Below are 24,807 nucleotides of genomic sequence, written 5' to 3' on the forward strand. Positions count from 1 at the left end.
CAACAGGCCAGGACCTGCCCGACAAGGGTACACGGCCTAGGTGGTCCCTACATAAGGGTTCTTAGGGTAATCCCCATAACAATGGATTGAAGGAATGTCCAGCCCCAGAAAGGCAAAGCCATTTACTTTTATTGCCACGTTTTCTGCTGGCAAATTTCCTATAATTTCCCGCTGCCTGCCCGTCGCGAGCAAGTTCGTTGCCCAAGTCTTTTGTTTAGTTTTGCATTACAAATATTTTGCCACTTGCCCAGGCGAGTCAAAACCACTCCAAACTACAACTGAGACCATGGAGCAGTAACGGATTAACCATTGTAATGTAGTTCAAACAGCACATTCACCCATTAACCCACAATTGCCGGCGGACCTGGGCTTTTCCACAGCTTGCCCCTTTTCCGCAGTTTTCAGTTTTCCATTTCGGCTGGACACACCCAGAGCCGAGTTTCGAACATGATTGTCCGCCCGTCGTCTCCTGAAGATCTATCATATTTGGGCCACAGCATTTTGCTGACCATAAAGGGGTTGCACTGAAAGAAAAGTTTGTTAGGCTTTTGGAAAATCTTTGGTGCTAGATTTAAGAACGGATTCAGATTCAGATCGAAATTAAGCTATTCAAATTCATACTGTAGTTTTACCATGACAATTTACGAGTCTAGGGCCCAGATTAAACTCTCCGCTAATGGGATATACTTTCCAAAAGGTGTTGAGCCAGGAAGTCAACATATTTCGCTTCGTGTAGCACAACTCTGTTAAAAATTCGTGCTCAGTTGGGAGCTCGTTGATCTCCTCCAGATTGCTGGCCAGGGATTATTTATTTTTAAATATTTTAATGATTTTTTTATATTAATGTGGAGTTGTAGGCCAACACCCTCGCGACATAGTTGGTTATGCAAGTCGGTGGTTTTTGTTCTCTCCCTGTAGCTCTTGCTCCTGCTGACAAAAAAAAAAAGCGAAACGCTTTCGAAAGTTGCAGCTGCCGCAGATTGGATGCAAGCCGCAAGTGAGACAGTTCAGTTGGTTACTTGAATACTCGGTTACTCGGCCAACGGAGCTCAGCTCAGCTCTCCACATGACACAATTTGTTAACTAGATTATTATGTAAGGCCCACTCCCTCCCTCCCGCGACCTGGTATCTAATCAAACAACATGCAAGGCGGCTGAATGCCTGCATATGCAAAAATAACAATTAGCCATCATTTCGATGCCGGCAACAAGCGAAAACAAAACCCAAGTCCCCAGTTCCAGCGCCAGCTCCAGTTCATGCCACTCCATTTCAGTCCAATTCAATCCAATTCACTTTGCAGACAGGCGGAGATGATAATTAAATCTGTTGCGTTGATGGGTTGCCAACCAAAGCAGAATTGACATCTTGTAAGCCAAGTTAACAGAGATGGCCATTCGAAGCCATACTCATTAGAAATCAAATGCGGAAGCTACTGGACCGAGAAACCCTAATTTAAATTGAACTTTCGGTGTTTGTTCCCCCCACTAATAGATCATTAATTATATGAAAAACAAAAGCCACACCTCGAATGTTATTTCAATTTCGTGCAGGCACAAATCATAAATAATCGTATAGATAGACGCGATCTTGGCCAAAATTGACGGACAATTCTTACAATCTCAGCTCACTTTCGGTTTCGATATTAAGAGGCAATTCATTTTTGTGTGAGATTGTGTGAGAAACGCCGAGCTCCCAGAGCCGGTGATTAATGGAGCTCCTCCGCCGGCGATCTGAATGGGCCCACATCGGATCTGGGCTTGGGATGGTTCGCTCTAATGGCCAACAATTGTGGCAATCGTCGCTGTAATTAGCCATCCGTATGTATTTTTGCACTAATTGTGTCACTTTTGCAATGCTCTGCCCGCCAATAGTTTATTTGCACAATCGACCGGCTCGACGTGGAGCCTCGAATTGTGTCAAGTTCAGCGCCACTGTTCCGTTGCATGAGGAAACTGGCTTCGGCCAACTGAAAATATGTGGCTTTAACGGATTTTCCTCAGAGTTGCTTGGTCAGTCGGATGGTTGACAAACGAGTTGTGCGTATACGCACGATTCTGTCGGCAATGCAATGAATGAATGAAAATCGTGGCCGGCAACTCACTGAATCGGAATCGGACTTGCAAACTATATGGTCTGGGGGGCACGTGCTCGTTGTCAGACACGCAGTCTGACATTGCCAATAAGTTGGGAAATTGTCATGAGAGCATAGTGGTGGGCTATACAGATTCCAACTTCAAAGTGTGTAGTCCTAATACCCCATCTGACATTTAATTTTAAAAGACAGAGTTAGCTTCAAAATTATGCCAAAAACGCTTATTGCTGTTTTCCTAGACTAACGCCTCGGCTTGGTAGCTGAAAGACTATATTTAATGGCTTCATTACATTAAGGAATCTGGCTACATAAATTGCAACTTTAAGAGCCCGGGGCATTCACATGGTAGAGCGACTCCGGGCAGACACTTCATCATATGCGGAGTACCACATGGCCTTGTCAATGCCGTTTCAGAGGAAAATAATAATAAAACCCGCGCGCATATCTGGTGCAGCAACAGTAAACAATTGCGATTGTCTTCTAGTCAACATGTTGCAGTTGCAAGTAGCAGAAACAATTTTCTCACACAAACGATTGAGTCAGCTTGTGGTATGGCGTTTGATTTTCAGATTTCGGTGAGAAATGCCACAGTCCCCACCCATCCACTTGGACCCGGGCAATTTATGTTACGATTTCAATTCGCTTCTAAGCCAAGATTTTTGGCAAGTGCCTGCGACTTTTGGCCATTTTGAAAGTGCCATTAACACGCGACTGGAACAACTGAATTAACTTAATTAAACGATCAGCCACTTAGTATTTGTTTGGTTTACTTTTACTTTCGTCAGATCTGGTCTGAGCTTGACCCTGAAGCTCCGGCCCGATCGTAAAGTGTTGAGCACTTTAAGCCTAATTATCTGATGGTCTGATGGAGGATTTCCCGTAGAGTGTGAAGTCTGGGGCGAAAATATTTCAAGTTTAAGCGTTTAATTCACTTGCCATGTTGGTTAGGGCCAGCTCAAGTTCGTTCCGCTGTTAGCATTGGACTGAGCTAAGAAAACTATTCAAATGATTCGAAAATTGCATATCAATTCATAAACGCTTTAATTTGGCAAAGGGTGTGAAATATTGGTGTTTTTGATTAATTAATAGGCCGTGGTTTTGATGTTTATAATTTTTAATTATACTACTAATTCTAGACTCCAATAAGTGCTATCAAATAATTGTTAGTTTATGAGCCGCCACTGCCATAAAGAGTGTAAATATTTTGTTGCTGCCACATGGCACTTAAACGCTCATCCATCTACCTCCGCCACTTCATGTTGATTGGGAGAACCCATAATTTTCCGCCAGAAGCTGCCAGTCTGAGCTCCGTGGGAAGCACATGGAGGTGCACACGCCGACACCCGATTAGCCGAGATCTTCGTATTGACATGTTGGAATCATAATTCGCAAATCAGCGCCAATCAAAGCCGACACAAGCAATTTGTCGAGTGCTGAGCAGCACTTTTAATTGCAGCAGAATTTGCATTTAGTCGTGTGTACCTATCCTGCTACATACCTACTATATAGTCTCCATTAAAATCCATATAGTGGCTGGGCAGCATGAATCACTAGCGGGCAGCGGAGGCCGCCGGTGTCGAAGCTCTGCTCGGTAATTGCGAATAGATCGAAATGCATTTCGTGTAAACGTCTCGAAAGAGCAAAATGTGAGGCACAGTCGAAGGTCACAGCTACGTCAGCAGAGCAAGCCCATTCAAAACTGTAATAGTAAAAAAGGTGGATTCGATTCGCATTCAGATTTCAATTCGCGTTCGAATTCGTTCAGCTGTTTAAAATTTTCCCACAGCCCGCAAACGCGTTTAGGCGTAAACTTCTAAGTCCAGTTGGCCAGCTCGGTTCTGGCCAGGCTTTTTGTTCCGTGACTGAGTGACATTAACTAACCAAACATAAAGGCGACCGCCTTTGGAAAACTGTTATATTTTTTCTCTGTGTGCAACGCCCACCCAAAACCGGCTGGCTTCTGGCTTTTCCAACAAATTGCAGTGGCACTTGACCTTTAGCCACACCGACCCCTGGCGGTTGATCCATATGAGCCCGAACATATAAACGGGTGGCGTGATTTGAATGCAGATAGCAAAGGCGGGAAACCTATTATTAATATGTAACACTTTCAAAGAAATATCAACGCCATTCCCTAGTAAGAATTATCTTTCAATTTGTTCCCACAGACTCTGAACGGATATGCAAATCGTGAATAATGAAACGTAAATGGGTCGTATTAAAAGTAATAAGGAACTATTCTTTGATGAAATGTTATACATTAAAATTGTTGTAGTTTCTTTAAACTAGTGTTCACTTGAAGAAGTAAAACTTGGCCTAAACCATTTCCAGGCCAAGCCTAAAAGCCAACTCTATATTTTTACCAGAAATCATATTGCCTCCAAATACCTTTGAATACTTTGTGGTACCTGGAAGATTTTAATGAAGCTATTGATATAAGACTTTTTGGACCTCCTCTAGGTCCTTGAATACCATAATTATATAACATTTATTCAAGAAACTTTACCACATATCATTCTTATTTGGTTTTGGTTTTCGTTTTCAATAAATACGGTTGTGTAATATGTAACTTGGGCTTAATATCTAACAACATTGTGTTGGTTATTATTATTCAAGGTATTTCGAATACAACAAGAATCGTAGATTATACTTTAAGAACTAATATGAAAATACTTTTGTAGGGATGCTGTACATGCAATATAAAGAGAGAAACATCGCAGGAGAGAGTCGGATGTGTGACTGAAACATTTTATAAATACAACATAATTTCTAATTAAGCTCTGTAATGGATACTTCTTAAGGAAATTAGAACAGTAGACAATACTTGGCATTTGAACATGTCCCATGACAAATTCTCATTTTCTTTTTTTAAATTTATTTTACTTTGGCTGTTTGTGTGTTCTTTGGATAATGGTTTCGACCTTTGATCCCTTCAGTACGGGTAGTAGCTGCCGGCGTTGCGCTTGCGACCCATGTTGCAGATCTTGAAGTGGCAAGGCGACATATCTATGAGCCCACGAAAGGAAAAAAATAGTTAGTTTCTCATATTCAGACACTTCAGATTAGTTCATGCAACACTTACATTGTTTACGAACTACATTGGTTGGATCATAAAAACAAAACATGAAAATAAAAGCAAATAAACACGACTATTAGTTACTCATGCTCCACATAGCGACAAAAGAAATTTAATAAATTAAGGAGAAAGGTGAAAAGTACTCACACTGCACATTCTTCTTGGTGTTGTGCTCCTTGAGGGAGTGACTTGGCACCACCTTCTTGGAGGGAACATTGGTCAGATCGTTCACCACGTTGTAACGCAGCTGGTCGCCGGCTCCTCCGTTGTCGCTGAGCTTGTGGAGCCGAGCCAGCAGGCGGGACTCGGTCACGTCCTCCTCCTGGGATCCGAAGTCATCGTAGTCTGCCATCAGAAGAAGATCGCGAAGGGACGGCCACTTGCGGACGAAGGAGGGAGCCCGCTGCAGTTGCTGCTGCTGCCTCTGCTCCTGTTGCTTCTTTTGTGGACAACACAGATAGCTTAGTTTAGCCTTAAAGACTGGTCTGGAGGACTCTTACCAATTGCTCGGCATACACGTTGTTGTCCTCGTTGCCACCCAGCAGCTCGCTGAACAACAGCTGCGTGGTGGAGCGTGGGGGCCGTGGCATGGCGTGTCCTGGCCCGGTGGCGACTGACAGGAGCACAATGACTATGGCCCAGTGGACGTGCGAGCAGCCACAGGTGGTGGTGGTGGGCGGCGTGAGGGCGGACATGTTCAACTGCGGAATAGACAATAAATCAGGATATCAGGGACTGAAAAATCAGCAACAATATTTTTCAACTATCCTGCATGTTAAGCTAATGGGAAGTACTTCCTCTTAAACACTTCATATGCAAAGTCAAGCTATTGAAAGTGTAAACAACAATTCGGCAGGGACTATTAAGCAGAACCCCTCGGGTGACACAACGAACCCTGCGACCACTAAAGCCCCTGCCATCCTGCTTACGCAAAAGGGTTTCCTATTACAAACAACACAATAAATTTTAGAAGGCTGAGTAAAAATATGCGCGAATCGGAGCAGGATGGGGGCAGCCCTCAGAGGCTTTTAACACCCACTCGCCGAGGTGTTGGATACTTCAAATAAGTCACGTTGCAGTTGACGAACAAGCAGCAAGTTGGCAGCTCAATGGAATCTGGGCCATGTTCCAGTTAAAAAGTTTTGGCTTTCTTCATACTTTTCCCCCTCCGTTTGAAACTCGGCCGGCTAAAAACAGCAGGCAGGGCGGGCTTCTTTGAAGCCCAGCTCGTGGATTCAGGTCACATTGCAATATCATCATTTGATATGCCACGACCACGGGTCAGTTTGGGGCTTGGGGTTAAAGCGGAGGAGGACTATCGTAATTGACATTTATGAAATATTAATGCCTAATTAAGCTCAAGCTCTGACGCGGCCAGAATGCTAAAGTTGAGCACTCGGCTCATTATCAAATAAGGAGCGGGCTAATTCGAGGGCGGGGGCCACTTTATGGCTGTTAAAAATTACAAGTCATTTGGGGTGGTTGGCAAATTTATAAAAATGGTTATCCTTGCTGGGGCAAGGGCAGGGCAAGGACGAGCAGAGTCAAGCGAATACCTTTCTCTGGTTATTTTGCTATTTAAAATAAACCCAAATCGCATTTTTTGTTACCGACTGAAGCATATTTTACTGTTCTCGATTGTGATCTTTCGGCGCCCCACGGAGTTTTCTTTTTTTTATGATTATGATTATTATTTTCTTTTTTTCTTTTGCCCTCGAATCTCAAGTGCAGGCGATAAACTTTGGCGATTGGTGTCAGCGACTTTTTCATCTCGATCCGTGACTTACACGCTCCGTGTTTGTTTTTGATGATTGATGTGCTAGCCTAATCGCAGTCAAACGCATTTTTATGGCCAGCTCAGAGCTGATAGTGCATTGGCGATCCCCGATCCCAAGTCGAGTCTGATCTCTCTATTTTAGTACGAGAGTCAAGGCCTAGTCCATCTAGGTTTCATTGAACCCAGGGGCGGAGATTTCCCCACTAGTGCGGGGGAACTATCGCGGGAGGGTTCACCTGTCGCACATGGCGCACCTGTCGAATTTATTTGACAGTTTCCCCTGACGCATCTGCCGGTTATTAAAAAGTATCTGTGAACGGTGTCCGATAAGCGATAACAAACTGACAAAATAAAATACTATGTGCGCGACTTGATTGCCAATTACGAGTATAAACTGGCAGTAAAGAATACAACCTTAAACTAGTTTGATTGGGATTCGAGGAGATTCGGCAGAGATTCGCCTTTTTTTGTTTTTGTATATCATGACTTGTTTTTGTATGTTTGTATGTTTTTCTGGAACCTTTTCCCATTATTTCGTGCATTTCATTAATTTAACATATTTCATGCGCAAATGAAACCTATCTTTTCGAAAATTTCCAAAAGAAATTCCAAATCTGAATCGAAATCTAAATATATTTTGAATACAAACTAGGCTGGGGGTCTCGGCTTTTGTGACCCAAATCGTATCATCAAACCGCGGCTATATAATAATAAATAGCCTGAATATCAGTTGGGTTTCGGTCTTCGTTTATTTGCCCGCCGTAAAGTGCGTCATCGGGGCACGTCATAAAATATCGGACCACAGCCAGTACGAGAGCTAGGAGCTAGTCCTCTTATCAACAACAACATGTTTAAACTTATGGTGACACGCCCTCTTTTCTGGGACCCTACTGGCCGGTAAACAAAAGTAATCTATATCTGAATCTAAGCTGGAATCCCCCACTCCCCGATTTCGTTCTAAAGAATAAAACTACGCAATTAACTCTCGCCGATTCACGAGACTTCCATTGAACGTTTCAAGCTCTACTTTCGCAGAGCCCTGATAAGACGGCTACAATAATTTCGTATATATGTGGAACATAAAATCGGAACATTTAATCACCGAGGCATTTAAGCGAAAATCCCACAGCTCAGAAAATTGGTGCTGATAATGTATAAATAAATGTATATGTGTTCAATTATTATTATCAATGAGCAAAAATAATTTTCTTGGCGCCATTTAGATGACCCATGAATGAATTCGAATGATTCGATTTAAATATAATTATTCATGAAAATCAAAAATGCTCTATAAAATCGTTATTATTTGGCTAATTCAATAATGGGGTTACGGATCTGAAAGACCACCTCTCAGAGCTTAGACTTACCTTGTTAAATTCGATTACTTGAAGTCAGATCTTGAATTCGTCCTTAGAATATTCTCGATTAACACAATTTTCACTTCTTGGCTAAAACTGTACTTTTTTTACTTTAACTGTACTTTTTACAGTAATTCAAAATTTGCGGATGGCTTAACAATTAGTTGGAGCTCAGTTTATGACCAGTTCTTTACTTGGTTTGGATTATTTGAAAATTTTGCGATTCCGTCTGGCGAATCTTAACCGTTAGGTGTGACAATGAAGAATAAACGCAAATCCGTTGGAAGCATTTGTTTATATAGGGCCTCGGATGGCGACGCCACATAAAGGCTCATTCAACAGGTTCAAATGGGCAACCAAACCGGCAGCGACGGGAACGACGGCAACTACGGCAACGACAATAACCGACACGACACTTCGGAGGTGACAGAAGCCGCCGCACGTCTAATGTTCGAGTGGGTGGTTCCGGTGGCTCGGTGGGTAGATGTATAGATGAGTCTCTCCGCCTCTCCCGGGTCAGGTTTTTGGGGGCGGGGGCTGATGATGAATTCGAGGTGCTGGAGTACTTGCAAAGTTTTTTGTAATTTTATTTCAGCGCGGCTAATTTTGGAACACCCGAAATTCAGTGGTGCGCGAACTGTTGGCTTCTTAGCGCTTTCTGGGCTGGAGGCAAACTAAACTCGACGGATGGACGATCGATCTCTTACCACAATCAGCGAAGAGGAGCCGAACGGACCCCTAAAGAACTGAATAAAGTCGGTTTGGTGCCTTCGGATTCGGTGTTCGGTTTGCTCCCGAGCCCGTGCCGTAGTCGTGCCACGCTTTTGACAAATCGTCTGATAAAGCCAAGATTTATGATCCAAGGGGCTATATAGTTAGTACAATGAATATGAGCTGCGGTACAGCTAATAGGGTTCAGCATATTAGTCTGAATCAGATTATAGATGATCTGTGAATGTAGAGTTACGGCACTATCTACGCGCTTACACCTTCGCTAGGTTCATTGCCTTTCTATAATCTGCTAGTGGTAGTCTTCATAAATCCATGAAGAGTCATATTCAATGACTCTATGTTTCCAATTGTAGGTCATTAAACCCGCTGTGATTATGCTGGAATTTTTTAAAATTTTTAATGTTAATTGGGTCAATGCCGATTTGCAGTTTTTCTGAGCGGATGTTGCAAGCTCATCGCTAATGAAACGCCTAAGGGATCACATGATTTCCTTTTTGGGATCAAAACGCTCTAAACACCCTTTATGTCTGGGTACCTGTAAATAAACCCAATTCGAGGGTTACCCCTCATAAATCTAAATAAAGTACTTTAATTAGCTACCAACAAGCGAGATGAGCAAATAGATGGACTAAAAATAATTCCAGTTTCCTGAACGCATACAAAAATAGCATGGAAATTTACACAGATCCATCACAAACGTAAACAGTTGGATCTAATCTTTTATGCTTACTTACGTATCATAGTATCATAGCAAATCTTGATCGCTTTCAGTCAAAAAGTGTCCAAAAAAGTGACGCAATATCACCTCGTATTAAATCACACAGAAACACAATTTATTGGGGGTGTCGTGACACACAAATTCTTGACAGATTTTTGATTTCATTCTAAAATCAGTTGTATATATTATAGTCTCCCCTAGTCATTTCCTAATTTGAATATAATGCGTCGAATTTTGGGCAAAGTCCCAGTAGACAGCAATTAAATGTGTCTAGGAAGGTTCGCTAAGTCATATATTAAGAATAGAACCAGATTAAGCCGACATACGTCGACCCCTTGTCTGATCCGGAATATCGGAAGGTAGTCCCCTAATCTACTTCGCCCACGCTTCGGCCGCTGATTTGTGATTAAATTAATTTTTATGGTTACATCACCCCCAAAAACCGGGCGGGGGAGTCGTACTCATCTCTTGTCTGACATTGATAAGCACTGTCTTTTTTTGGAAGCCGCGTAGAGCTGATAGGAAATCAAAGAGCAATCATATCAGTGCTAATTGACACTTATTAAAACGCGACCGCAGTAAGTGACACTCCGTGCCGGAACAAAGGCAGCCAAACACGTGCTGTGCAATAATCAGCAATACAAAATATCACGTGACTGTTTGAGATTCCATAGCCTGTAGTTTATATATAGTTACTCAATCACTCGTGACACTCTACAATGCATGGCGCTCAGCTTCAAAACGAATTTTGTTTGAATTGGCGCCTTAGCGTAACAGTCATTTTCCAACACTTTTTTGGGGCCATAGATAAACATCCAGGGCTCCCAAAAGACTGAAGACGAGATTTCTTCACTCGGGTAAAATCCAGTATAATTGGGGATAAAGTGTGAAACTTTTCCATATTTATTTATAAATAATGGTTTTCGATTTACAAAAATTATGAATTTTGGGGCTTCAGAATTCGTTCTGGACTATCGATTATTTTTTGGGGCGATATACAAATCGAAGTCTGGCAACACTGTGAACTGAATACAATACAGCTGAAAAAAATAAAATGTGAATTAGTTGGCGAAAAAGTAAATATTAACACCAAATATCTTATTTGCGATATTTAGGCAACACTATTACGATACAAATATATCCCTATTGATATATTACCAACAACCAAATATATATTTATCGAAGTCCAACGTCCTGAGAGGAAAACAATATACGCTGCCAGAAAAAAACAACATATTTCAGGCCGACTGTCTCTCCTGGCCAAGTTGAGAAGATCCTATTGGGATTACCATGTCGACGCTTCAACTGGAATTTTCGCAGGCAATGGCCGACTTTAAAAAGATGTTCCCCGACATTGATCGGGAAGTGATAGAGGCCATACTCCGTGCCAACCTGGGCGCCGTGGACCAAACCATAGATGCCCTTCTCGCCATGTCGATAGACAACCAGGTAGGTTCAGAACATACATTTTTGTATGGTATACTAACAGCAGCCCACTAACAAACCGCATGCCGCAGAACGAGAAACTGCGCAATGAACTGGATGCTAATGTCTCGCCCCAGCAGAGCCTCATCAACCTGAACGACTCGGACAAAGACCTCCGCCGGACTGTCGACACCACGGATGGTGGCGGGGAGACAGGAGGACCTAATGGCGCATCGGCGACTGGAGCTCTTTTGACCGCCGCCAGTGCCTCGCCGAATCACCACAATACGGGTGCCTCACCAAAGCAACGTCCCAATAAGCCGACAGGCAGTCAAAGCAACACGCCCACAAAGCGGAATCGGCGCTGGAATCCACCCATTCTGGGGCCACTGCCCCAGGGCTTTCTGCGCATTACTCCGGCTCCCGGACAGCAGGACTTTGAGCTCCCTGACGAACAATTCGCCCTGATGCTGCAAAATGAGGAGTTTATGAACCAACTGCGCTGGAACCAGGACTTCATGAACGCCTTAGAGAAGGAGCAAAGTGGCAAGGCCAAGGGCGAGGACGATGCACCTTTCCAGGAGCGGCTCAAGAATATGGGCAAGATGTCGCGCAAGAAGTTCCTTCAAATGGCCAGGGTGTTCACCTGGCAGCGCAACAAAAAGGTGACCACCGCCAAGCAGATCGACTCTTTACCGTTGCGAGAGGAGCCCAGCGATGATGAAGATCACCATCACCAGCAACAACAACAGCAGCAGCAGCAGGCGAACCCCAACCAACAGCAGCAGTCCAGCCAACAACAGCAGGGCCAGTTGCAGCTGCGAAAGTGAAGCGGATCGGCATTTTGTTATCTAATCTCAACGGCCATAACGTGACGGTCACGTGCGCTAGTAATCTCCCCTAAACGAACCCGTTCCCAATCGTAATCTTTAGGCAAGAACGAAATCTCCTATCCAAACGAAATGATTGTATTACCCTAGTTTTAAGCTTAAGTGCAATTTTAATCCCCCGTGCAATATTTTCTTAAAATTTTAATGTTTTTATACGGTTTTGTTTGTTTACTACAAAAAGGTGTTTTGACCTTTGATTCGTTTATGTTATACAGATAATGGAATATTCTTATCTAAATCGGACTTATCTCATTTTATTCGTTTAAAGACACTCTTTTTTTGTCTAAAAGATAAGCCTTTTGTTCTCTCCCCTTTCGTTGTTGCCAAATTAGCGTAGTTACGTTTTAACCGGTAATTTGAAAACGAATAGAAAGTTTGCTAGAAACACACTCATACACAAGTTTGACTGATTATTAAATGCGTTAATTAACAGACACATCACACCAGGACTCGATGACGAATCTCCCAAATACGGAGCAATTTGCTAACCCCGAAAAACCTAGTCATAAAGCGGAACTCTCAAGCCACTAATTGTACAGTAACTTAAACTAAATTTAAATCTTACTCCCCATCCAAATTTCCGTTTTAAAATTTTTTAATGCTGCGCTTAGCCGTCTTTAAACAAATATGCGTATTAACGTTTAACCGCGAATCTCTTAAAACTATGCATACCATATCAGCCTGCAGATTTATTAAAAAACTCAAAAACAACTCCGACTTGAAAACAAAACCTAAGCAGTTCTTACCGTGAAGTGAATATGCGTGCTATAAACTAGCAAATTATTATATTTATTAAAATCGGCTATTTGATTGTAATTGTATGTATAAATATTTGAATATCAACCGTATATAACTATTCCAAGTATCAAATACAGATATTTCAAAACTCAAATCCGCTGTTTTCTTGGGGAAGTCACCCAAAACCATCATATGTCCACTTGGTATATGAATTTATATAATTTTTATTTTGTTTTTGCATTTCCTTTTTAATTTTTTATAAACATAATACATTTATTAATAATTAAAAGATACTCGAGCTTGCTGATCTAATTCACTGCGGCCTCAAGATCTTTTGTAGATCTTAAAAAACGAAGTAATTAGAGTAACAAGTTCGAAAAAATGGTTTTTCAATTACATTTTTCACACGTTCATTATTACATTATGTTATTGTAACGGGGTTTTGTTTATTATTTCAAAAATGATTTTTTTTTTATTTTTAATCATATATTTAATATATATATGTGTATATTATGCTTGGGCTTAGATTTTTAGTTTTTTTAATGTTGGTTGTTGGCTGTGTTTAGACTTTGATTTAAGGGCATGTCGGTATCTACTCGTACGTGAAGTTTATGCATTTCGTATTATATGAAATAATTATAAATTTACTTCGTTTTTTTTTTTTGGGTTTCTTTTCATTTTGGGATTGACACGACTCTCTGTTTAAGTTAAACCATTTTTCTTATGTATAAATATACTAGAATTTGTGGCTGTTTTATTTTTAGCTGTCCCACTAAAAGGATGCGGAAGTGGCACTCGCCCTCTTCCGTTCTCGCTCTCTGAGAGCAATCCGGAGTGCCATTGTTTCTTTCTTTCTTTGTTTGTGTGTATGTTTGTGGGTGTATGGAGTGTGGGTTGTGGTGTGGTGTATGGGATGTGGGTGGGTGGGTGGTAGGGGGCGTGTGTGTCATGAATTTAAATTTGATGCAATTGATCGCATTAAACAATTAGTTGTAAATTTGTTTTAAACTAATTACTAAATGGGCGCATTACTTTCTGGCTGTTTGCAACATTTTGACATCATTTGCATACACAATATTTTTATAAAATATGTTCCTTATTCATGTTCTCAATTTTAGTTGGTTTTTAGTGGAATTCTTTTAGCTTTAGGCATACAATTTAATTTAGCTTAATTTGATTTTGTTTTTAAATGTTTTATACCTTCTTAATTTTTTTTTATTTTCAATTGGTAGAAGAGCAACGACATTGTTTACGGTTCTATTTATAGATATATTTTTTGTTGTTGTTGGTTTGGATTTTTTTTGTTTGTTTGTGTATATAGTAGACGTACTGTAGAGTATAACCGAATAGAATCAATAAATACGAATGTTTTAGTTTACGAATGTTTCACTTGTTGCATAATTTAAAAAACGGCTCAAAAACGAACGACAATTTGTGTGTATATATATATATATGTGTGTGTGTGGTATACGTATATTAAATAATTCCCCATATTCATCAATGGTTCTTCAGCGAAAAATAGTACACAATCATAATAAGTAGTAAATGGTAATTACAAAAACTTGAAACAGTTCTAAAACATTGTCAGTTTAAGTTTCTTGTACATAGTATATTGGTTATTTCAAATTTTTAATAGCATTTGGATCTCAAAAATCGAAACAAGAACGAAAAAAAATTTAAAAACTTTACTCTTACACTTGAATCTCCTCTCTTCTCCTCCTCCTACTCCTCCTAGTTCCTTCTTTCAATCCTGTCGATTTTTTTTTAAATGGTTGGGTTTTTGGAAGTCTTATAGCAGAACACATAGGGACTTTTTCGGTTTCTTTTGTTTCTTCTCGGGCGACTTCTTGTTGATCTGCCTGACCAGGTCGTAGAAGATATCGTTTACATTCACTTTGGCTTTGGCTGAGGTCTCCATAAAGGCGCAGTTGAACTGAGTGGCCAGGCTCTTGCCCAGCTCCTTGCCAACCACACGCTCCTCCTCCAGGTCGCACTTGTTGCCCACCAGCACCATGGGCACATCATCCGTGTCCTTGACCCGCAGTATCTGCTCGCGCAGGTCCTGCAGATCGTTGAACGTTGATTGCGCCGTGATCGAATAGACCAGCACGAATCCCTGACCATTCTTCATGTACAGGTCCCTCATCGCGGTGAACTGCTCCGTGCCCGCAGTGTCGAGAATCTCCAGCATGCACTGCTGGCCGTCCACCTCCACCTGCTTCCGGTAGCTGTCCTCGATGGTCGGGTCATACTTCTCCACGAAAATGCACTGCACAAACTGGACTGTCAGCGCAGATTTGCCCACGCCGCCACTGCCCAGCACAACGATTTTGTACTCACGCATGGCTCACTGTTGTTCCTTTTGTTTTTGTTCTGTTATTTTAAAAGACCCGAAAAGCAGGTAGGCGTAGGTTTTGACTCGCAGGTGGGTTCCAGTTACAAATTCCTCGTATGGTTGCACAAATCTTATGGTTTTGGCTCTCCTCTCCCTTCCTCCTTTTCTCATAAAATCACTAGTTTAGGCGTTGTTCGGCGATTGCTTTTCGGTTGCAGTTTTGTGTGGTTCTTTTAGAACGTTTTTGTAATTATTTGTTTTTTCTTAAACATATATATATATTTAAAGTAAGTTTGTTGCTCTTGTTGTTGTTGATAACCTTTGTGCCGTGTGTGTGTGGTGTGTGAGTGTGTGTGTGTAGGTGTGAGAGCGTGAGACTCTCCCTCGCTCTTTCGAGGTGCGTGCGTTCAATTGTTGCTTTCGGCGATAAATGAAATCTCTCTCCGTTTGTACCGAGGGCTCACTGTGGATGTAAGAAGAAAGTAGTTTCACTATATAGTTTGTACACTGTAATTTGGATGCTTTAGTTCTTTTTTTGGTTTGCGCTTTTGGTATGCTGGTATGCACTCCCTCTTTTTGTTCTTTTCTTTTTCTCGCTCTATCAGCCCCTCTTATGATTCATTTATAGAGTTGCCAGGCGGCCGTGGGGAAACGCGCTGCACTTGCAATTCCCAATTGCGATTCGTTTATTTCTTAAATGAAAATATTGCAATGTTTATGTGGGCCGCCAAGTGTGTATAACATCGATGTAAAGCCGAACGTTTAGCCTTGCAATCGTAATGCACACCCGCATGAATCTGCGGGCAACTCTAGGCGAATCGGAGCGCGTTTTACCTTTGTTTTTTGTCTCCACTCGCTGCGATATCCGTTGCGCGATGTTTTTTGTGGCCCTCACCTGTCGCCGCTCGCGATTCGCTGTACTTTTGATTGATAACGGCGATAATTCCGTGATTCCGGAGCAAATAGACAATTTTTTCGCCCACAGCCGAATAGACAACTTTTTTGCTTGCTGCGAAATACCGAAAAAACGGCCACACAAATTCCAAAGAGGAGCGGAAAAAATACCAACATATTGATAACACAAGTGTGACCATCAACATATTTAAGAAACCAACAGGCGCCAAAATGGATACAGTTCAAACTTGATTTCAGCAACTTCTCGATTTTATCAATTCACATAACTATATTTAGCAAAACAACAGAATGAAAGTCTAACTAAAATTTCGTACAAAAATTCAGCGGGTTGGCACCTTAACGAATCTTGGTCACCATTCCAGCGGCGATGGTAACCCCGGCCACACGCAGCATGACTCGTCCCAATTCCTTGAAGTCTGCATAGCGCTCGATGCAGATTGGTCGGCTCGTTTCCAGTTCTACCAACGCGCAGGAGTTGTTTCCCAGACAGCGGGGCTTCTTCTTGACCACCTCGCCCGTACTCTTGTGAATCAAAGCTGTCAGTTTGCACACTACGGCTGGTTCTATCAGGGATTGGTGGTGCAGAAGCACGGGAAATCCCATCGTGATCGGGACCTTAACGTTGAAAACGATGATGCGGGCTTGGAAACGAAGGGTCACTGGAATAGGTGTTTGTGGATCACAGATGATGCAGCCTACGGTAACGTTGTTGATGTCCACACCGGCGAGAGTAACAGATACCTGATCTCCGGCAAAAACACTCGTCTGGGGAAACTCGTCCATTGTGATGGATTTCACTTGAGCCTGCTCCCGGCTGGCTCCCACTAAAACTTTATCGTTTACGCAAAGTACTCCAGTTTCCACCCTTCCAGAAATGCAGAATCCTGATCCGGTGCCCTTGTAGATATCGGAAACGGACATGCGCAAAGGTCTATCAATAGCGCGTTCGGGGACCTTGAAATTGTCAATAACATCCAGGAGGTGTGGGCCACTGTACCAGCTGGTCAGTGCCGATTCCTGCGCCTTCTTGGTGAGATTCTCTCCAGTAAGTCCTGAGCATGGTGTAAAGGTCACGTCCGACTCTTTAAAGCCAGCTTGCTTGAGGAAAGACTTCAGTTTGGTGACAATCTCCGTGAAGCGCTCTTGTGACCAGCCCACGGTGTCCAGTTTGTTGATTACCACGCCCAGCTGGTTGACTCCCAACGATCGCACCAAAATAGCATGTTCTCTGGTCTGCCCACCAAGTTCAAAGCCAGACTCGAATTCACCTCGCGTGGCATCTACGACGAGGAGAGCCACGTCCGCCTGTGTTGCGCCCGAGATCATATTCGGTATAAAGTCCTTGTGCCCAGGCGCATCCAATAGAGTCACAATCTTTGAAGTTGTTTCGATTCGGGACTGGCCCACGTCCATCGTGATTCCTCGAGCCCTTTCTTCGCCCGTTTCGTCCAGAACCCAGGCATACATGAAGCTCTGCTTGCCCAGCTTCTTGGACTCCTGTTCGTGTTTGTGCATCACGCGTTGGGAAACATTGCCGGTGTCGAAGAGAAGATGGCCCATAAGGGTGCTCTTTCCAGCATCTACGTGGCCAATGACAATCATGTGTATATGACTTTTCTGGTCGGATCGCTCCTTTTCATACAGCTGGCGTGCATTTCTCTGGGCCTGGTCCTTGGAGACTTTAAAAATAGTGGCCGGAGTTCGATTAAGGTCGTCCCCGTCCACGGGAGTATTCCGTCCAGACACCACCGGCGAAGAGGGCACTTTCGGAGAGGCGATTTCGAAGCCTCTCCTGGGCTCTTTCAGACTGATTTTCGGTGGTGGTGTAGGTGCCGCTTTGCTGGAAGATTTGGCTGCACTTAATGGTAGCACGGGAGTGGATGGTGTCTTTTTAGTCGGCTTCTTCTTGGTTTCCTCATTGAGAATCTCATCTAGGATCTTCTGCATGTCGTAGTCAAACTTCATGGACGTCTCCACTATTCGGCGCTCGGAAACAGCATCTCCCACTACGCTGCGCACCTCATCCACGCAAGAACTCAGCTTGGCCTGGTCAATCTCGTTCAGCTGCGGCATTTGGAAGCTTTCAGAGTCCCGCCGCGCCTTTTCAAAAGAAGCGTCCTCATCCTCCTCGTCAGGGTCCTCTTCCTCAATGTTTTTGTTCTTGCTCAGGAAGGCCGAGATGCTTTGTTGGCCACGGGCACGATCGTAGAGCCAGTGCTGGGCATCCGTGGGGGAAATGCAGTGCTCATCTTCCACCGAGTGGCCGTAGACGTCGTCATAGCCATCGTACTCGTCGTTGTAATCCATCGTGCGCACTATCCGGTGGCGCGACATCTTGATGGGATGTTTATTTCACAATTTACGAAAATAAAGTCAGAATCGCATCGAGGAAAATAATACAAGAGCGTGCTAATGTGACCGTTGCGTCTTTATCTTCTTGCGACTTTTGGTATTTAAAGCAGGGGCGTAGTACAAAATATTTAAGAAGCGATGAAACAATAATTTACGTATCCCAACTCAAGAATAGACTTTTAATATGAATATGCCACTATGACAAGTAAATTGAAGCACTTTTACTATAAAGAAAATAAACAACCCGATTTTAAGCAAACCGACTTACGTCAGGTAATTTTAGGATTCACACTCTGGTCACACTCGAACGTGCTGCTTCTTCCTGCCCTGCTGAACTCGTCTTTTGTGTCGCGTTAAATAGAACGAGAAAAACCCCTTTTCGTCGGTTCAAAGGCTGTGGAATAGGGAAAATCGGTGAAAAATCAACCCGGATTCGGAGTGCACAACCAGGATGGCGAGGCAGCATTAGAACCAAATCGCTTTTCACTCGATATTCGAGGCAGTGCGAGCCAACGTTGGCAACCCAAATATCGTCGTTAATAATAAACAACACCAACAGCAGCAGCAGCCGAAGCAGCAGCAGCCGTTGAGCCAGCATAAACAGCGGAAATATGTACAACAACGGGGCCAGGGGCTTCTCCATACACGACGCCTTCGAGGAGGAGACGGACGAGGCGATACGTGTGTATGGATCCACTGTGATATCCACGCCCATGCGGGGCGGAAAGCAAGGTCGCTCCACCGAAGACGTCTCCATTCGCATCCAGGATCCAAAGTGAGTGGGGGGCACCCCAAAACGGGTCTTGGCCCGCAATCATGTATCCAATTCGCTTCGATTAGACCTGATCTGCGTGCGTGGGCTGCTATTATTGGCACCATTTTACTGTGCTTTGTGCTGAGGCGCTTTCTGATTCACTTTAGTCCGCCAAACAAGGAAGCTTAAGTGTTCCCATTCTCGTTATTGTTATTCTCATGTTTATTTATATTAATCCGACTGGCCAGCTGTTCCGACTTACGAAAGAAAGGGAGTGCTATTGTGTCTTCCAGAAAAGGGAGTATCATATTCTGTTTATTGAGTTCATTCTTTAAAGAATTTAAAAGCTTAGAAGTTTAATTTAATGTCTAAGCCCGCATAGGGATTTGGATATTCCCAAGATACCGTACTTTGCTGACTTCCTTGTTCCCGCCGGAAGCAGTTGGGCGAAGCACCTGAATAAGTTAGTGGAGCTCGACGCCACAGGCGCGTGCGTGCTGCTTTCTGGCTTTGTTGACCACCTCAATCCGCCCGGGTCCAAGCCAATCCATTCATTTCTTCTTCTCTTCCATTAGCCATGCATGGCGTGTCGCAATAGCAACAACAACAACCACACTTTAATACTATGTGTAATTATTGGATTATAAATGCAGACGTCCAGCCTAATTTGGCATTCAATTGCAAAAATCATTGCGCATAAATTTCGTCATAAGGGCTTCATCGCCATTTTTTGAGGATTGTGCGAGGTAGGAGGAGGTGCTGGGTGGAGGAGGCAAGAGCGGCCTTCGCCTGCGGTCAGCTGGAACCAGTTAGCAAGCCAGCAACCGACTCATCGGTAACTGCACTTGTCGGGCTTCTACCCCCCCTTTACGCCGCTGGCAAACGCAAAAATGATTGCGTTTTGCTTTTGGCGGCAATCCAATCCTACGATAACCTCAGCTCACTTGATAACAGACCCAAAGTCTACAATAGACTCGGTTCAAAAACCGAATTTCTCAACGCAAAATAAAAAAAAAGGTTAAAGGGGCCTGCATTGCTTTACTTGAATACATTTTCCGCAGAATAAACTTGGACTAATTTGTGTTTCATAAGCTTAATCGAGCTAAGATCGACCCACTTTACTCCGCTCTGTTATTATAAAGCGTTTATGGTCCAAAGTTCAGGGTTATATGACGGCTTAACTGAGTTTTATTATAGTATTCCATTTTCTAAACTTTTTATCTAACTTTTGTTTTTATTTTCTTTTTAATTCTAAAAGGGGCTACAAGTATGCCGAGGACACAACGTCCCGGGACAGTGACTCGCTCATCCAGGAGTACGGCAACCTGCCCACGGAGGAGACCAACACATACTGCTGGCGGCATCCAAAGGTGCGCGAGAACTGGCGCACAGTCCTGGCCGCCTTCACGCTCCTTGTCATCGGCACTGGCCTGTTCGTGATGGGCACCTTCGCCATTGCCGATCCGCAGAACACATCGCAGGGAGTTGTGTTTTTTGTGGCCGGACTTATCTGCTTCATTCCGGGGGCCTATCACGTTGTCTACATCTGGCTGGCGGCCAAAGGATATCGAGGGTTTGACTTCTATCACCTGCCACTCTTTACATAAGCGTCGATAAGCGAAGAGTGCTCTGGTTGATCCAGGAGACAAGTAGCAAAACCTAAAACGGAGAGAGGGAGACCCCTATCCACCCTATATACATCCATGTGTTTGTTTATATTTGTATAAACAACTTATTTTCTATAAATTAATCGTAAATAACCCGAAACCGAACCCGAATGCCGGCTTTTGCGTAACGTACGTTTTTGTGTTCGGCCAAAGTGGCGAAAAATTTCGTTTAGACAAAGCCCCTCTTAACCCCCCAATCGAAATATAGCAATATATTTATATATATGATTATATATTTTACAACATTTTCTATTATATACTCAGTAAAGTGTTTTGTATGCCCCTAAAATGTTTAAATACGTACGCTCGAAATTGATTTAAGCAAAGAGAAAAAAAAAAAAAAACGAAAGACTTTGTATATGATGCTAAAATGTTAAAGAATCGCTAGAGTTATACGTACACTATATATATATAAATTGTAATTGTAATTTATTGAAATTTAATAGCACCAAAAACGCTACAACAATGCGTACGTTTTACGAAAATGTTTTACGATTTTCAAAAGCAAAAGCTAAAACACTCGAAAGATTATAACAAAACAAAAAACAAAACCCGTACACCCACGAATCTATGTATATGATTAGTGAGCGTCTGTCCATGGATGCGCCTTAAAGATCTAGATCTAGACTTTAGTCAACTTCGAATTATGATTATGATTTAAACCTAATCGATTGTAACGAGACAATTCTCAAGCGAATCATGATGAATAATACCAAGCTACTAGTGATGTAAGATGAAGCGCCGATATTGCAATATGTTCTTTTTATAGATATAGTGATGACGCGCCTCTTTTCCGCTGACTACCTTTACCTTTACCTCACCCCCAGCCACACCGTCCTCTAATGAAATTACATCTCAAACAGTCATCCACACTGATATATACACCTCATCTGCCGTTTAGTTCTTAATGTTGTATAATTTCTTAATTAAGAACTGCTGAATATGGTTGTATTAAATAAAAAAACAAAAAGAAAAATCTGAATAAGATTAACGGCTAATACAGGACCTATTATTTTCCAAAATTCATCCTAACCCTAGTGTGTAGTTGTAACTTTTGACTTTTGTATGTATTTTCCCCTATTGAATGTTGGTTTTTATTCGAATTAAAATTATTATTTTTGATATATTTTTGTTTTAATCGCAAGCTTTTGGCTGACATTGGGTTATCAGAGTGATATAATAAATTATTTATCATTTTTTGTTTGGTTTATTGGACGTGCATTATCTATTCCTTTTTTAAAGACTATTTTTTTTTCGCGGAAATTTTATTATTTCTTTAAAGATAAACTTTATCTTTATTTTTGCGGCATGCCCATTGAACTTTTATCAGACTCCCCCCCCACAGAAACCCAAAGCGCGTTTCCAGATGTAGATCTCATACTTATTCAAAAAATATATACATTTATTCATTGATGTATCCTTGACCTCCACATCCACCCACTCCGGTCCCAACCCACTCCGGACTCTCGAATAACAAACTTTCGGCTAATGGCAATGCAAATGAGATGAAATTAAATGGAATGTTAGAAACAATCAAATCGGCTATGGAATAGGCTATATACTTGCTCAATACGACAGTTAACGACGGCTCTATTAGGTTTAATTATTTATTGGTGTTGTGCGCCTCTCCGAATCGATTATTTTTGTAGCTTTTAACTTATTTGAATTGAACTTGAATTTGAATAATTGTTGCCTCGACTTCGGCTCTACTCGATTCGATTTGATTCGGTTAGATTCGAATAATTCGAATACGCTCGGAACCGTTGACGATTAAGCTTTAAATGTGCTTAGCCAAGTAAGTGTGGAAATGGAATAAAGTGCATGGAAATAAAACGCCAAACAATTGTTTGTTGTTCCTCCCCCCAATCTGGATCCTGGTAGTGATGGGAAACCGGAACCGGAACCGTACCTCTACCATGTTATACGCTTTCCTGGGCCACTCCACTTTATTATTCTACTCATTTCATGAAAGCATATTGGTTTTATCTCTCACTTTTAATAAAATTTAATTTTTTAATATAAAAACTATATAGAGGAAGCTCCAAGTGTATACCTCGTACTCTTTCCCATTATGAACTCCCGATTTCTCCTCTTCTGGGAGACAATATGTCACCAGGCATCGATCAAACATCAGGACATCTTTGGCGGCCTGGCAACGGGCGCCATTGAAACCCAAATGTCAGGCAATAACCGCAGGGGGGGAGCCGAAGTGGCGGCCGCAGGAGGAGTATCGGCTAACTAATGCCTGGCAGAGTGCACATCCAAGTTCATTAGACTTTGATGGGTGCGGGAGGACGACTCAACACGAAATGGAAAGTTTCGGCGAACCCACATCCCACTCGTAAATCGCAGCGCAAAAGTTTCCAAGTCTAAAAATATCCCGGCACTCGACGCAGGCAATCGATGTGCCACGCCAGGAGGAGCTGGCAGAGATGAGCGAACGCGAGCCAGAATCGGACGAGGACTGCGAGGTCTACTGTAAGTTGTTATCTGATCCTTCGGGCGACAGCATGTCACTTCTTATGGATTATTCCGCAGTCCTGAAGCCGGTCAACGAGTACAACATTGTGGACAGGATTAAGGAGGCCAACAAGGAGCTCTTTGCCCCGGACGAAGCCCTCGCCGATGGCAACGGTAAGGTGACCAAAGTGAAGTTCGCCTTGAATTTGGAGGACTACGAGCCCACTGGTCAGCAGAAGGACTTGAGCCCCAGTCCACCAGATGAGCTCTTGCAGCAGTTATCCCAATTGAAGCTCAAGCCCATTGCTGAAGAGCCGGTAGTGGCTTCGGTTACTGAGGACATCCCAGTTCCCCCACTTGAAGTTCCTGAAGCTGAGGAGGTGGAGGAGGAGATATGCGAGGAAATCCTGGACATAACAGAGGTGGTCCAAGAGCCAGTCGTGCAGGAAGCTCTTCCAGTGGACGATGAAGACGACTTCTCCGGGGTGGACGAGGCCGACTTGGATGACTCGCCCTCGAAGAAGGATCCCGCCCTTCCCGCAGCCTTTCAGATTCGACAGAGCACCTTCGACCACGGCGAATCCGACCAGAAAAGCCTGACCAACCTGCTCACCGAGTCCGACTGCGAGGAGGAAGAGCGCACCCTCAACGAGGCCCGCCAGAAACTGAGGGACGCCTACAAGAATCTGTACAAGACCCTTGATCCAAAGCAGCAGGCTACCATCGACAGGTTGACGGGACTGGAGGCAGAGGTACCTCTACCCGATCCTGATCCTACTGCGGTGGCTGTTGCTGAGGAGGAAGAGGATAATCTGTCCATCATAGTGGCCAGCTACATTCCGGAGGACTTTGAGCTCAACGAGCAGAGCATTTACTTTAAGAAAGAGGAGCCAGAGGATGGCCTGAAAGGGGCCTGCACAACCACCTGTCCCAAAGCCACTTCCAAAACCTTCTTCACTTCGCGCAGTTTCAGCTTCCGGCGCAGGACCAAGCCCACGCCCACGCCCTCGTCAGCTTCCGCCTCGGGATCCACCACCTCGCCCACCATTCGGATGAACTATAAGATCTGCTGCGAACATCGCAACTCGCTCCAGGGAAAGCTGCCGCGCTATACGGGCTACATGTCGGAGTACGGGCTGAGTGCCCAGCAGTTGCAGAAGCGGGAGCAGCAGATTCGCCGGAAGCAGCGCTTCTCCATGGAGCAGACCCTCAACCGCAACGAGCAAGAGCTGAAGAAGATGCAGGACAACGAGCGAGCCTTCACCACATGGCTGAAGAACAAGATGCGGTATCCGATCAACAAGACCCGCAACATGTTCGACGCCCACAAGAGGCGGGGAAGCGTGGCTGCAGCCGGAAACTCGGCTACTTCCCGACAACAACACCATGGCCATCACCACGAGGAACAGGCTTGTGGCGGACGTAGGAGACGTCGGGACAGCGGAGACGAGGTTGTTCATGCCTACAGACACCTCTTGGGGAGCTGGAATAAGTAGCCTTAATATAGTTTCTTATTT

The 24,807-nt window shown here is 43.4% G+C and overlaps 6 protein-coding genes across 8 annotated transcripts; 3 read left to right on the forward strand and 3 right to left on the reverse strand.

Moving 5' to 3' along the window:
- Positions 1 to 4,634: 4,634 nt before the first annotated feature.
- Positions 4,635 to 9,884, reverse strand: CNMa (CNMamide). Its single transcript, XM_043214067.2, has 5 exons — positions 9,771 to 9,884; positions 5,670 to 5,870; positions 5,317 to 5,608; positions 5,176 to 5,187; positions 4,635 to 5,099 (listed from the first exon to the last, which is right to left on the reverse strand). The coding sequence occupies exons 2-5, from the start codon at positions 5,862 to 5,864 to the stop codon at positions 5,026 to 5,028; spliced, it is 573 nt and encodes a 190-aa protein (XP_043070002.1). The 5' UTR covers positions 5,865 to 5,870; positions 9,771 to 9,884; the 3' UTR covers positions 4,635 to 5,025.
- Positions 9,885 to 10,760: 876 nt separating this feature from the next.
- Positions 10,761 to 12,961, forward strand: LOC108120743 (CUE domain-containing protein 1). Of its 3 annotated transcripts, XM_070280323.1 has the most exons (3): positions 10,773 to 10,830; positions 10,940 to 11,203; positions 11,272 to 12,961. In XM_070280323.1, the coding sequence occupies exons 2-3, from the start codon at positions 11,045 to 11,047 to the stop codon at positions 12,007 to 12,009; spliced, it is 897 nt and encodes a 298-aa protein (XP_070136424.1). In that variant the 5' UTR covers positions 10,773 to 10,830; positions 10,940 to 11,044; the 3' UTR covers positions 12,010 to 12,961. The 3 variants fall into 3 exon arrangements, with proteins under 3 accessions (XP_017090005.1, XP_017090007.1, XP_070136424.1); XM_017234516.3 differs by having other exon boundaries at positions 10,761 to 11,203; positions 11,317 to 12,961; XM_017234518.3 differs by having other exon boundaries at positions 10,761 to 11,203; positions 11,320 to 12,961.
- Positions 12,962 to 13,015: 54 nt separating this feature from the next.
- On the reverse strand, positions 13,016 to 15,195 carry Rap1 (RAS oncogene family member Rap1). Its single transcript, XM_017234519.3, has one exon. It carries the CDS (start codon positions 15,149 to 15,151, stop codon positions 14,597 to 14,599), a length of 555 nt encoding a protein of 184 aa, XP_017090008.1. The 5' UTR covers positions 15,152 to 15,195; the 3' UTR covers positions 13,016 to 14,596.
- A 1,103-nt stretch (positions 15,196 to 16,298) lies between these two features.
- On the reverse strand, positions 16,299 to 18,618 carry HBS1 (translation elongation factor EF-1alpha (GTPase) HBS1). The gene has a single exon (XM_017234514.3). It carries the CDS (start codon positions 18,389 to 18,391, stop codon positions 16,394 to 16,396), a length of 1,998 nt encoding a protein of 665 aa, XP_017090003.2. The 5' UTR covers positions 18,392 to 18,618; the 3' UTR covers positions 16,299 to 16,393.
- Positions 18,619 to 18,688: 70 nt separating this feature from the next.
- On the forward strand, positions 18,689 to 21,952 carry LOC108120745 (transmembrane protein 134). Its single transcript, XM_017234520.3, has 2 exons — positions 18,689 to 19,184; positions 20,422 to 21,952. Exons 1-2 carry the CDS (start codon positions 19,021 to 19,023, stop codon positions 20,768 to 20,770), a joined length of 513 nt encoding a protein of 170 aa, XP_017090009.1. The 5' UTR covers positions 18,689 to 19,020; the 3' UTR covers positions 20,771 to 21,952.
- A 1,095-nt stretch (positions 21,953 to 23,047) lies between these two features.
- LOC108120836 (uncharacterized) lies at positions 23,048 to 24,796 on the forward strand. Its single transcript, XM_017234671.3, has one exon. It carries the CDS (start codon positions 23,263 to 23,265, stop codon positions 24,784 to 24,786), a length of 1,524 nt encoding a protein of 507 aa, XP_017090160.3. The 5' UTR covers positions 23,048 to 23,262; the 3' UTR covers positions 24,787 to 24,796.
- Positions 24,797 to 24,807: the final 11 nt, after the last annotated feature.

This window comes from Drosophila bipectinata, chromosome 3L, assembly GCF_030179905.1.
Source record: "Drosophila bipectinata strain 14024-0381.07 chromosome 3L, DbipHiC1v2, whole genome shotgun sequence".
NCBI classification, from domain to species: Eukaryota; Metazoa; Arthropoda; class Insecta; order Diptera; family Drosophilidae; genus Drosophila; species Drosophila bipectinata.

Bases quoted from the DNA above. Each gene is read 5' to 3' on its own strand.
- LOC108120836 (XM_017234671.3), top strand. From the start codon at position 23,263: ATGAGCGAACGCGAGCCAGAATCGGACGAGGACTGCGAGGTCTACTGT.
- Rap1 (XM_017234519.3), bottom strand. From the start codon at position 15,151: ATGCGTGAGTACAAAATCGTTGTGCTGGGCAGTGGCGGCGTGGGCAAA.
- HBS1 (XM_017234514.3), bottom strand. From the start codon at position 18,391: ATGTCGCGCCACCGGATAGTGCGCACGATGGATTACAACGACGAGTAC.
- CNMa (XM_043214067.2), bottom strand. From the start codon at position 5,864: ATGTCCGCCCTCACGCCGCCCACCACCACCACCTGTGGCTGCTCGCAC. The intron at 5,609-5,669 runs GTAAGAGTCCTC...TGTCCACAAAAG, and splicing joins ACGTGTATGCCGAGCAATTG to AAGCAACAGGAGCAGAGGCA.
- LOC108120743 (XM_070280323.1), top strand. From the start codon at position 11,045: ATGTCGACGCTTCAACTGGAATTTTCGCAGGCAATGGCCGACTTTAAA. The intron at 11,204-11,271 runs GTAGGTTCAGAA...CGCATGCCGCAG, and splicing joins CCATGTCGATAGACAACCAG to AACGAGAAACTGCGCAATGA.
- LOC108120745 (XM_017234520.3), top strand. From the start codon at position 19,021: ATGTACAACAACGGGGCCAGGGGCTTCTCCATACACGACGCCTTCGAG. The intron at 19,185-20,421 runs GTGAGTGGGGGG...TAATTCTAAAAG, and splicing joins ATTCGCATCCAGGATCCAAA to GGGCTACAAGTATGCCGAGG.